At 45.5% G+C, this 13,620-nt stretch overlaps 1 protein-coding gene across 2 annotated transcripts in view; it reads left to right on the forward strand.

The window, feature by feature from the left end:
• The first annotated feature begins 474 nt into the window (after positions 1-474).
• The window catches only part of grm8a (glutamate receptor, metabotropic 8a), a 225,456-nt gene continuing 212,310 nt past the window's right edge, over positions 475-13,620 (forward strand). For both annotated transcript variants that reach the window (XM_044022484.1, XM_044022483.1), the window contains exons 1-2: positions 475-650; positions 6,115-6,903. In XM_044022484.1, coding sequence (XP_043878419.1) covers positions 6,364-6,903 — 540 coding nt within the window. In that variant the 5' untranslated portion in view covers positions 475-650; positions 6,115-6,363. The remainder of the gene's footprint in view (positions 651-6,114; positions 6,904-13,620) is intronic.

Raw genomic sequence — 13,620 nt, forward strand, 5'->3', positions numbered from 1 at the left:
CGACCGCTGCGTGAGGGAGAGAGAGAGAGAGAGAGAGAGAGAGGGAGAGAGAGCGAGAGGACGCGCGCGTCCGTGCGTGAGGAGCTCGAGCGCACTACGCAGAATGCGCAAAGAGCGCGGAGAGCGCAGTGAGTGAGAACGGCAGGTGGGTCCAATCAACGTTACTGCTCATGACCGATGGTGTGCGCGTGTGATGATGAATTCCTCTGCTCTCTCTCCCCCCCCCTCTCTCTCTCTCCCTCTCTCCCTCTCTCTCTCCCCATTGTCTCCTTAAACAAGTGCAGGGTTTGGAGATATTTCCACCAGTAAAATCAGCCGCGCTCGTCACGACGGAGCACTTTCCAAACATCGCCTCCACGTCTCTCTTCCCCGCGCACGTCCCCGGGTTGCGGATGGTCTAATATTCCTGCGGGGGGGGGGAAACAATCTTACTCCTGGAGGACATAGATTTTTTTTTGTGGAGGTAGGGGGGGAGAGAAAGGCGAGGAAGAAGAAGAAGAAGAAGGAGGAAAATAAAAACTGCTGAGCTCCGCAAGGAAGTTGCCCGAGGCGGACTGAAGACTCCGGCTGGAGACGGAGCTTCTTTTTCTCACCTTTCTTCACACACACACACACACACACACACAGCCGGATGGATTTGATCTCCTGAGGTAAATCTCATCTTCTTTCAATCCCTTTATTATTAATCTAAAGAATAATCCAGCCTGACCCTTATAGCTGTTGCTTGTGGCGCCCTCACATTCCTCTGGTGATGGATGTTTTGGAGCACGGTGTCACTTTGCCTCATCTCTTGTGGGGATTCAAACGATTTTTTTTAACTCAGTTTGTTTTGTTTTTGTATTTTGAACTTGGATCCTGTGTGATGTGAGGAAACAAGGTCCTTAATTTGCCTCCCCATTCCCATCCCACTCCTCAAAGACATCACTGGTGTTTCTGTGCTTCCACTGTGGATGGCACTGTCTTAATTAGGGTGCAACCAGGATGCCACCAGTGCTGTGGCTGCTCGGAGAAGAAGCCTCTAAAGCTGCATAATGAGCATACATATGTTTATGTGTATATATATATATATATATGTATATATACACACACCCCAGGACTTTGATCTTATAGATAGTCCTATATGTGGGCTGCCTCTTTTTTCCCCTCCTTCTCCTCAAGACGCATGTTGGTGAGCCACATTTGTGTCATCTGTCACTGTGATGATGCCAGGTGGGGTTTTTACGACGCTGTGTTCATGAATGGAAACGATCAGAAAACGTTCTTTTGCGTTTGTGACACGAAAAAGACCGAAAATCCATTTTAGTTTCAGTGCTGTTTTCAAGTTCCAGTGGAGACGAGTGTCAGTAATGATGGCATCTGCATTGCATGTGTGTGGAGGACTTCCATTTCACCAAATATGTATCACTCTCTGTGTCTGTGTGTGTGTGTGAGTGTGTGTGTGTGTATATCATTCTGTCACATCCTTTTTAAAAGAGCTGTTCATGTGTTAAGACTTGGTTTAAGGGTTATTCTTTTAGTTGTGATGGTTAAGGTAAGGGAGTAGCAGGGACTGCACTGAGGGAAGTTCATCTCAAGGGTGTGTTTGGACCGTGATTTTGCTAAAATCATAGATGAGAAAAAGAGAGACTGAAGGGGAATGCAATTGTTGTCCTGTGGGGGGATTCAGAGGAACTCCTCCTTTTTAAAGAGGGAAGAGGAGGGTGGGGGAACGGGCCTATCACTTTCTGAAAAGAGCGGCACACTCCCTACAGAGAGAGAGCGAGGGAGGAGATGACGACAGAGGAGCAGGGGGGGGATGTAGGAGGCCAGGTGTAAGCACAGGGGAGGAGGTAAAACCGGGGAGTAATAATCAGGAGAAGCCGTGGGTGTGAATTAAAAAGACTGACGATGAGGTGGCTGCGGCCACCTGGGTCCAGCCTTCCTCCTCCTCATCATCCCCTCCAACAGTCACTGCAGTATAAAGAGCCACCTTCTGCCTTCTTCTTCTTCTTCTTCTTCAGAGACGTCTGCCAACTTCCCGTCATGCTGCCACATGGGAGCACCAGTTTTTTTAACCTTTTGTTAAACACAAAGAATGAGAACGCCCCCCCGGGAGCTCGTGTATGATCGTGCAGGCGACGAGGACGCTGGCGTTTTCATTTCCCCTGGAAAAAGAAGTGATAACTCCCGATCAGCGCAGATAAATGAGATGTTGAACCTTTAAAAACCCCGGGGGCCTCCCTCCAGTCACGACGCGTTCACACGTCTCTTATTCTGGTTTCCCGCCCTCTTGAGGTGTTTGCGTTCATAGCAACATCTCGAGAACAGCCCTTTAATTGTCTTTTAAATTGTAAAAAAAAAAAAACCTGCACCCACGTGATTTAAGATCTCCATTAGGTCGGCTTAAATCGGCGCGGAGGATCCAATTTCTGCTAAATATCACGAGCCGGGAAGACGAGATAAGTGGCAAACCCGGGGGGACATGACGATCCTGAACCTGACTCTGGGAGTCAAGTTGGACCCAATTAGTCTTGTCGGATAATAAGAAGCAGATATTAATCCAATAACTGCATGTAGTCAGGCTTAATAACAGGAACCCCAAGCCTCATTTGAACCCCCTTCTGTGTGTGAGCCAAATGGAGCCTGACTCCGAGGGGGGAAAAAAGTGTTGAATAAACAATATTGCAGCCTGTAAGCAGATGAATCAGGGCTTCCTAACCTATATAAAGCAGGGCTTTTAATCATAGCGGTGGCGCTGGTTGTGAATGAGTGGTTTTGACCTAATTCCATTTCAAGTGGAGAAAAAAACTGATGAATTAATTGGGACAGAATCGAATTATAAATGGATTCGGCAGGAGATAGAGACAGAGCGAGAGGGGGGCTCATGCTGTGATGAGATCTGAGCTTGAAACCTCTTAGCGGCCCTTGTGGGTGAAATTACATAAGTTAAAAAGTTTCTGATATTGTGATTTGCTTCTTACGGAGAGCCAGCTTTTCTTTTGCCTTCTTTAAATATATAACCGTAATGAGTTCAGTGCTTTGAATAAGTGTCTTACAAGTGATGGAATTGTTGCAGCTAAGGATTATGGTTATGATCGCATGCGGCGAGATAACAGCAGTGCTGGATTAACCAATTAAGTGAGCCTCTCTGGAAATAAGCCGGAGGCCTCTGTTTGCAAACTCTCCCTCCAAGACAGATCAGGTAATAATGCAGGTGCAGCTATCATTTTAGTGTCATTTTAAGTGATGCAAAAACACATTCACCTCACTCTGACCCGTGCGTTTGCACATAAACGGAGGGAGAGAAGAAGCACGCACAGAAATCAGGCCTCTTGGTGTCCTAATTACTCTGCGCACAAATCCAATCTAACCAATAACATAACCGCCCTTTCCAATGTCTAACCCTTTCACTAACCTCGCACGTGACAGTGGATACTCGCTTAAAGGAATACTTGAGAAATATCTTCCTTCTTTTCTTTGAGACGTGCCCACCAGGGACACTTCCTGTTAGCGTAACTGTTAGCAAAGATGGCGGACACTGTTTACATTCTGGGAATGAGGTCCCGTCCCCCCCTACGAGTGCGGAATTAGCGTTTCAGTTTCAAGCCTCGGACCAAGTGTCGCTGGTGATGAAGATATTTCTCGACTCCGGGCAAACTGAGGTTGGGAATTTTTAAAAAAATTCTACCCCTATTCTAGTAATAAAAGCTAAATGCTAGCTCGTAGCTTGACACGAGCTAGCATTTAGCAAGTCGTCAAATTAGCCTCACAATACATCAAAAATGCTTATTGTGAGGCTTTTGAAGCCATTCCACACTTATACAAACATACTTCTTACATTTCTACTCATAAACCCCCTAAAATGTCACAAACTGGATGTTTAATGAGTGGGTTGTTGGGTGTTATAGCAACTTTAATTATAGCCAAGACTCACTGACGTGTAGGTTACATGCCTTAATAGTTCATTTCAGTAGATTTTCGGACTTTTCATATGCCTTGTGTTTTTTTTGTGTAAGGGGTAATAATATAAGAGGAAACTGTAATGTTATAATGCACTAAGAAATGATTTGTTAAGGGAAAATACATGGTGGAAGGAGTAACTAATTAGCCAAATTGAGGCACCTTACCACAGTATGTCAGAGAATGGTCTGAACAGCATAATGAAATAAACGTCGACCAAAAACCCCTGAATAACACTTAATGGCGCTGAGCTTTATGCGATATCCGGCGTAATTCTCTCCATTCAAATTCACCTTCGACGTGCAGCCATTACGTGATTACTGCGAGCTGAATGCTAAAAGCTACAGACGCCGCCATACTGACAAAAGTAATCACGCTGTGTTTTGTAAGAAGCAAAATTTGAGGGAAAATGTTAACGGCGCATACGACAATGAGCCCACCTCTGAAAAGTCTCTGTGCATAAATAAATAAATAAATAAATATACACAGGGATCAGGGGAGACAAATGAGGAAAAAACTAAATCCCCCCCCCGGGAGCCGGCTAATGAAAACACATTAGCACTTGTATCATATACGAACTATGAGGTTTGTCACAACTGTTTGTCCAACCTGGCTCAAACCCTTCATCGCCGTGGCTGCTTAATGTGCACGTTAAGCAGCAGTGAGCAGAGCAGAGCGTGCCATTCTTACTGTACCACCAGAGATAGAGAGGCTCAGTCTCCCTGCAGTGCGTGTAATTGCATATTTAAGGGGCAATATGCATTGAAAATTGAAATACTGGCTTCCCTGGTGCGGCCGACGATTTATATTTTCATTTGTAGACTGCAAAATAGTTTGTTTTGGTTTGTTGCCAGTGTGTGCTACCGACTCAATAATGCACATTGTGGCACTTTGACACTGGGGTCGGTAGCCAGCAGAGTTACTCGAACACAGTGAGCCGCAGCTATGAGTCACAAATGCTGTTGTGTTAACAGAACGAAAACAAAAAGCCGCAGAACCCCTCTCAAAAACGTCTCGAGCAGAGGGGAAGCAAAGCAAGGGTGTGCAGAGGAGAGGCGTTAAAATGACACCGGCTACCTATGTGGCTGAACCATGCATGGCTTTAATTTGAAAGGGCTGACAGAGGAAGTGTGGTCACGCTGCGAAGTCATTTCAGTGTTTACTACAAGGTTTATCAAATAGTGTGTCGGGTAAAAAGGTCCAAAATTTGGGAAAATTTTGAGAGAGTTAAGTATTTCGAGTGTATTTCAATCTGACAAAATGTTTGGATCCTCTTTGCTGATTGTTCCAATCCATTCACAGTCAAATGCGGCTCACTCCGTGCGTGGTGCGACTGTGTAATGTTGGCTGTTAATTCATTAATTAAGGGTTCATTTTAAGGTTGTGTTTACATCTGCAGTGTTAAAAATATTAATTATAACATTTCTTTCTCAGACTCTTTTGTTGCCTCACAATATATATGTGGAAAATCAGTCAACGAATGGCCTCAAATGACGACCAATGAAATCCTTATCATGGCGCCGGACAGTTATTAATGCCAATGCAAAGAAACCGCATTTAACATTCTATTTCCCTGTTGGGATTCCAGGTGTGTGCTGGATGAAGTGTACTCACTTGGCTGCAGCAGCAACAGCAGGTGTTTAAATGATGCAACACACTTTCTCCGAGGCTTTGCTCGCTCTCTGACTTTTCTTTGCTCTTTCTGTTTCCTCCTCACGCTGCCTGTTTCCCTTTCCCGTCTCACCTCCTGCTCCCCTGTCTACGTCCTACCTTTCTCCCTCCCTCCCTCCTGCTCTTCCAATATCTCCGCTGCAGCAGGTCGTCTGCACTTTTTTGTGTGAGAATTTCCCGAGGAGCTCGCCCGCGCTCCCGGGCTGTCGTCTAAACAGCTGTTCCGACTCGTCAATAGGCCAAGAGACGAGTGCGCGTCGAGGCGTTTACAAAGCTGACAGACTTTGAGTTTTCAATTATGAAATGACTTAAGTGCGAGTTTTCTGACAGGGTCTCCCGGGAAGACTACGCACATGTGAGTGCATGCAGACGAATGAACACGCGTGTTATGCTTCAGCATGCTTGGCTGCACGTCTGCTGCGCCCACGATTAGTTTTACATGTTTGTCAGGTGGACCGCACATCCTTGCATACCCATCACATCGTCTCTGTCTCTCTTCAACAGGCTCTGCCGAGGATGTGACTTGTGGATTACAGGTTCTACTCTCCAACCAGGTTTCTCCATCATCGGTTTCTAGTTCTGCTCAAAAGAAAATCTCTGGAATATGATTCACTCTTGGGGCTCGGCCAGCTCCACGCCCGGGCTCCTTTACCCCCCCATTTGGTCTTGAATAGGAACTCTCTAGCATCTTGGAATTCTTACATCTAAAAACCCTCCTCAAGATCACCTTTGTAATTCTTGTTTTTTGTGATCATGGAGCCTCAGTGGAAGCCAGCTTCCCCCCGACAGTCTAGCTCGGTCATCTTCGTGCTTGTGGCTGCATTGTCCACTTGCCTTCAACCGGCCTCCCCTCAGCGGATCCCCACAGACCCGCAGGCGGCACCCGAGTACGCCCACTCCATCCGTCTCGACGGGGACATCATCCTTGGAGGATTATTCCCCGTCCACTCCCGCGGCGACCGCGGCACGCCCTGCGGGGAGCTGAAAAAGGAGAAGGGCATCCACCGTTTGGAGGCCATGATGTTCGCTATCGACCTGATCAACAAGGATCCCGAGCTGCTGCCCAACATCACGCTGGGGGCCCGGATCTTGGATACCTGCTCCAGGGACACGTACGCTCTGGAGCAGTCCCTGACTTTTGTGCAAGCCTTGATCGAGAGGGACGGCTCGGATGTTCGCTGCGCTAATGGGGACCCTCCCATCTTCACCAAGCCGGATAAAATCGTTGGCGTGATTGGAGCCGCGGCCAGCTCGGTGTCCATCATGGTGGCGAACATCCTGCGACTCTTTAAGGTGAGATTTGACTTCTCTTTTGTGGAGTTAGATTTTTGTGTCAAGCAACACTTTTAAAGAAGCAAACAACACAAAATACACTTTTTGTGTGCAAATGCAAAAAAGCAAGCGAAATTCCCATCACTGCACACAAAAAGTGTATTTTCAAGCAAATAAAATAGAATAATTTTCAATGATTAAAAGGCTATTTTATTTGCAATTTGTGTATTTTGAGTTTGTGATTCATTTTTGTTTGCTCAATTCATAAAGTGTTGTTTGCGTCTTGAAAAGTTTGTTCATATTGACTTCTCTTCTCTTCTTTATTTATGCTTTTTGGAACGTGTGCATTTTGTCTTAAGAAATTTCATCTCCGCTTTCAAATGAGTGTGTGTGTGTGTTTGAGGGAGGAGATATGTGTGTGTGTGTGTGTGTGTGTGTGTGCGCACATGCTGTGCTGGTTAGATCATCCCTGGCTTGTGGTTGAGCCAAACAAAAATGGCTGCCAAACACGGCTATCAATTACTGCTGAAATCTGTCAACAGCTACTTCATTTGTTGCAACACAGGTGTGTGTTTTGTGTGTGTTTGTGTCGCCTGACAGAAGAGTGTGTATTCTTGTATGCGTGTGGGCCCTATCTGAGCATCCTCATGATCACTTGTGTGTGTGTGTGTGTGTGTGTGCGTGTGTGTGTGTGTGTGTGCAGTCTTTCATTTCCCACACAAGTGATGGAGAGCATGCCTCTGTAGGTGTGTTTGTGTGTGTACATGTGTTGACGTTGTCATCATTCACTGAACTCTGCTGATAGATGGCTGTGTGATGATGAAATACGAGTGCCACGTGATCTGTCGTGCGTTAGTCGCCGCTCTCTGAGATCATGTGTGTGTTAAACACACTCGTTAACACCCGGTTTTCGCTATGAAAGGGGGATTTGCATAGAAACAACGACAATAATCGCAAATGCACATGATGTATGTGGCCGGGATCTGTCTTATTAACCGAGTTCCTCTGCCTCGCTTTCATTTGCCTAATACGATTGTGTATTTGTGTGTGTGTGTGTGTGTGTGTGTGTTTGAGTCCATGTCTAATGTCATTGTGGGAGTGAATACGACGCGTGTCCACAGATGTATGACAATATGATTGGCTAAATGTGCCGGGGATTTGTCCAGGCGTGGGAGTCTTAAAGTATTGAGGAAAGAGATTTGGTGTTCAACCCGAGCCCCGTGGCTGTGGTGCGATACGACAACAAGGCTGGTATCTTTCCTCTGTGTGGTTTAATGTGAATAAAGCAGCATGCATGCATCGAGGGCTGAAAATAGGATGTGGGGAAGAGATACGCATGCACACGTGCCACACACACACACACAAAAACACATGCCTTTTTAAATCTGACAGTGTCAATCACAGCGAGTCACCCACTCGACTCAACGAGAGGCTCTGGAAGCAAATACAGCAGTGGGAGTGTGTGTGTTTGTGTGTGTGTGTGTGTTAATCTCACAGCAGACAATGAAGATACAAACAACAGATTGTGTGAAGAATTCCATGAAAAAAAAAAACCAGGCGCGTTATTATTTTTTCTCAGCCACAGAGGGAGTCGCGTGCCGACAGTCACAGCGGAGAGAAATGGTGTCGAACAAAAGTTGTCCGTGTTTCTTTTGTGTGTGTGTTTTTGTGTGAAGATTATCTTTCAACCGTTTGTGCTTTGCGGAAATGATACAGGGTAGTGAGAGAAGAGGTGACACCAAATATAATGAGATGAAACTTGTTAATCCTGATGGGAAAACGAGGCTGCTGCATTCAGACGGAGGTCCACAAAACCGGCCCACCAGTGGAGCCAATCCGGCCCCCAGGATGGATTTGTGAAAATTTGATTAGAATCTAGCCATAATGTGAAATGCAAATGGTTAACTTAGGCACCATATTGTTGAAATTGTGTTTATTTTTCCTCGGGTTGATCGTAATGTTTTGTAAAAAGATACTTCATTAAATGTAGAACAAAGGGAAAATGTTGTTCATAGGTTATTATTGCTGTTATTTTACTGGTCCGGCCCACTTGAGATGAAATTGTGCCGTATGTGTCCGGTGAGCTAAAATGAGTTTGACAGCCCTGCTATACAGGTTACATTTTCTTATTTTGTTTTATGTTGAATTTTATATTAAAATGGCAATGAAGTTACTCTTCAAGTGCTAAAAAACAAAAGGCAGCTGGAATGCGGTGAGGTTCTTGAAGACGTTTCGCCTCTCATCCAAAAAAAAAGGCTTCTTGAGTTCTGATTTTGATAAACCCTTGGTAGCATCAGGAGAAACTTTTTTGGATGCAGAAGTAATTGCAGTATAAACTATAATAACACAGAATAGACTCAGTATTTCTGGTCCAGGAGATATTTAAGTTGAAAGGTGATGAACTGATTAGAGCTTCCAAAGTTATTTTAATATGGTGATGAGTTTGTATGACTGATGATTGATGATCTTCAGGATATTCGGCTCACGATTGCCGGCTTCTCTGTTAAATATCGCGATTTTTAGGATTTTTAAGTGATCTACAGTTCAGCATTGTTCAGTTTGACTCCTGTGGCGGACGTTTCGCTCGTGACTCTTCCAAGGACGACACTCTCTGACCAATGAGTCGGCCGGCAGTCTGTTGATGTCACATTCTAGTATCGGCTCAGTTCAGTACTTAAAAAAAGCGCCAGGTTTCACTTACTATCCCTAATGGAAAAGCAAAATAAACCGAGTAGAGTCGAGCACTGCCGAGGTGAGCCGTGCTGGAACTGTATAGTGGAAAAGCGGCAATAGATATCAACAAATATCTAGTTTACACAATGTCAACTGTGTTTCTCAGTGAAGTGATGGTAAAATCTGGACTGCACATAAGAAAGTGTGTGGTTTTTATGCCAAGACAGACTGAGGCAATAACAGTGCTGCGCTAGTAAAGTAAAGGAGGCGGCAGATGAAGTGGCCTCTACTGCTCCGAAAACCCCGTCGCTCAGCAGTGCGACGGGGGATGAATGCATACCGTAACACCGAAGAAACGCGCCGCCAGTCACCGTGTCGTGATAGCACCGCTTGACAGAGCCTGTTTTCCGATGAAGGACGCGGCACAAAACAAGGACCGCGCGGAGGCAGAATAATAACCTCATCCGCAGCAGACATCGCTTAAAGTTACACACCGCAGCTTTAAGTAATCACCCTTCCAGCTGTTGGAGGGTGTGAGTGAGAAAGCAGCTGTTTTCTTCAGTGTGATGAATTCTCAGTGACGCACGCTCCAGAGTGCATCTATATGCCGCCGCTGTGGATCTGTGTGAAGAGGACAAGATAACTGCATCTCCACAAAATTGAGGGTTTGACACGGGGGCCAAAGCGTTTTTCTCCATCACTTACCTTTGCCTCTTCTTTTTTTTTTCTTCCCCTCCCTCCCTCATCACTTCTCCTGCATGTCGCCGAGATATTTTTTTTTTCCCTCTGTAACAGCTCTTCCTGCTTCATGCCTGGATATTGATTATGTTTGTGCATGGTTGGTAATTACAGTGGCATTATGGATCGCTGAACCCTTGAGACGTTAGGTCACCTCTAAAGCTGAAAACCTTGAGGCAAACCCAGAGTATCACAACGGTGTTTGCAGTGCAGAGACTTGATTGAACGTATTGTACGGAAACACCGAAACTATGGCTCGACATTATCTGTTACGGAGACAATGACGAATTGTGGTTCTTTCTCAAAGGGACGAGGTGATAGCTGCCTGCGCATCAATGCTATCACTAATGGATTCTCTCTGTCTTTGTCTGCTCTGTTACCAGGAAGTCCTCACAGTTCTACAATAAATTGAAAGGCGCCTTTCACTCGCCGACACCCACACGCTGCGCGTCGGAAGCAGAAAATGAAATTCAATTCATAAATTGATAAGTGGTGGCTGTCCCCTGGTGAGAGCAAATGGAATGACTTTGCCCCGGGGGAATTTAGGGAACACTGGCTCTCACACACGTGTTTAGATTCAGACACACACACACACTGACGTCTCTGTACTTCATTTGATCAGCGTCAGTTCCTCTTGATTCTGCTTGGGGTCTTTAAACACATGCAAATACACACGCTATCTTGTTTACTTTGATGAGACAATGTATGATCTGTGTCCCTGTTGGTGGTTTGTGTGACTGTGCCAGGGGTAGAAGCACACAACTTTCCCACACTCTTTCCTGCGTCCAGCTGTGCTGTGTGTTTTTGCATTTGAGAGTGCTACAGCTCAACTGCTGTTTCTTTAACGTCTCAATAAAGTATGCGTGACATTGGGGTTGTAAAACGATTAATTGCTTCTGATAAGACATTGTGCAGCCTATTGATATTGGCAGACTGTTGAGACGCGGCTCGCTGCTCCCCAGACTGGCTCGTAGCACGCCTACAGTACCTCAAGTGAACGATGGCTGTATTTGTTTATCTAAATGTGCGACTGTGACGTGATTTTTCTCCCGATTATGACGTACAAAAACAAACTCCAACACGTTAGAGCGAGCGAGAGTAAGAAAGCGTAAAATGATGAGATTACAGGGTGCGTTCGACGTATGCAATTCACTTAGGGTGCATTCACAGCAGCCCTCCTTAATCGGACCCTAGTTCGTTTGCTCGGGAAGTCCGCTTCGTTTGGGGAGGTGCGAACTCCGGTCCGCCTTAAAAACGCGGGGCATTGTGGGTTAAAACACAACCAAAAACATACGCGAGTGTACGTAGAACGAAAAAAAACGAAGTTGCCCTGCATTGACCAACAGATGAGCAAATTTTCTTGTTCACTGTTTGTCTTCTCCTTCAGTAATTCTCGATCTCGAGCGCCGCCTCAGGCGAGGAGGGGAAGGTTTGGTGGGGAAAGTGTTTTTTTTTATATTTTATAATGACTATCCACATTCTATTGGCCTTTAAAAATACACATCAGTCAACCTCCAATTTTGCATATGCACATGTTTGTCTGCCCCCTATGTGCAAGTAAGTATTAGGAGGAAAATGGAGGTGTAGCATCCAAATTGCTTCCATAATTCAGCTTTTGCCTGTCTGCGAGAATGAACTGCTGGGGCCTTTGCTGATATATCCGTCTGCCCTGTGCATCACCACCACTGTGATTGCTTTCCCCGCTCGCTCCCCCTTTTGTTTGAGGTGGGTTCCTGCGTCGTACCTCAAGTGACAGGAGAGTCGGCGCTCCCTGGCGTCACGGAGAACGAATCCACAACGCTACACTCATTGCACGTGCACAGCGTGTCTCCGAACACAGCTGGAGCACACGTGGCCACGCAGATGAATTCACACACTTGCCGCAAATTAGGAAGAGCAAATCTTTGCTCAAGCCCTCGGGAAGTACAGCGGGACAATCTCCAGTTTCCTGTGAGTTCAAATCTCTTGTTTTAGAAGCTTCACAAGGCTGACAACAGTTGCGTTAAAATGCAATTAATAGGAAACTGTGGGATGATTTCAGACACAATTCCTCACGGATCTGCAATTAATTCTCAAGGTCAGTCGGAGTTCGGTCCACTGCCTCGGCCGTTTGATGGTATAATGACAGGAAAGACGGCGGAGAGCGGGAGCAGCTGTTCACGGAGACTTCACAAAAAACACGGGAGAAGAAAGAGGCAACAACAGAGAAAGTGATTTAATGAGATGCAGGTGAGACAAAAAAGAGAGTAAAGGACAAAGACACGAAGGGAAGATGACAGAGGGATAAAAAGAATATTATAAAACAGACGAGATCGGGGGCATCCTCTAAAGTGTAATGATGTGGTGTTGATATCTTTCAATGCGGGATTATGCATTAAGAGGGTGATGATAATGAAGGCAAAGTGCACACTGAACAGCAAGCTGGAAAACTCATTAGGACATGAGTGAGTCTCCAACTTGTGCATGTGAGAGTTCCTCAGTGAGTGAATGTGTGTGTCTGTGCGTGCACGCTGCTTCTCCCCAAATCATCAACAACGAGGAAAAATAGAGCCGCAGACAGACGGGACGCGGTCGCCCAACCTCGACTAACGAAGGCGGACTTAATGAGCAAATGGTTAATGGAGGGAGACTTAATCGTCCTGCTGAATTTATTCATTACTTTCATTTGTTAAGTGCTGCCTCGCGATACAATTCAGTTACAAGAGCCGTGCATTCCTGTCGTGTAAGTGTCTTAATGGCTACGTCGTGCAAATTATTTCTTTTGGCAATGAAAACCATAAAAGTGTGAATGAATGTGCGTGAAAATATCCGTCTTCGTGGGGGGGAAGGAACACTTCCTTATGTCTAAGAGGTTTTGCTGTTCAACAAGTTAAAAGTGTGGGTAGTGGCCCCCTTGTGGACTCAGAGGATACTGCAGGTGAACTGAACTTACGCCCCACCAGCAGGAAACATTTTGACAACAAAAGAAGTAGTCGCTCGAACCAGATGTGTTGCAGAGAGCTGTAGCATCGTTCTCTTCTTCTTCTGTGGTAGGAATGCGTCCACTTCCCAGCGTCCAGACTTGTACCGCCACACGATGGTGAAGTGAGATACTACACTTAAGAGGTCATGCAATGTAAATCAAAAATATTGTCGATGATTAAGTTTAAAATAACTGTATTTCTGAGTGATCCAAACAGTTAAGTTGCAAATCTTTAAATGTGGAAAGACGATTTATTTGAATTTATGGATAATTAATTTTGTTTTGTGTCGTAGTTCCAATCTTGGGCTAATCTTAGAACAGGATCTGATTGGCTAGAGCAGGGGTGTCAAGCTCATTTTTGATCT

Source organism: Solea senegalensis, linkage group LG3 (genome assembly GCF_019176455.1).
Source record: "Solea senegalensis isolate Sse05_10M linkage group LG3, IFAPA_SoseM_1, whole genome shotgun sequence".
NCBI classification, from domain to species: Eukaryota; Metazoa; Chordata; class Actinopteri; order Pleuronectiformes; family Soleidae; genus Solea; species Solea senegalensis.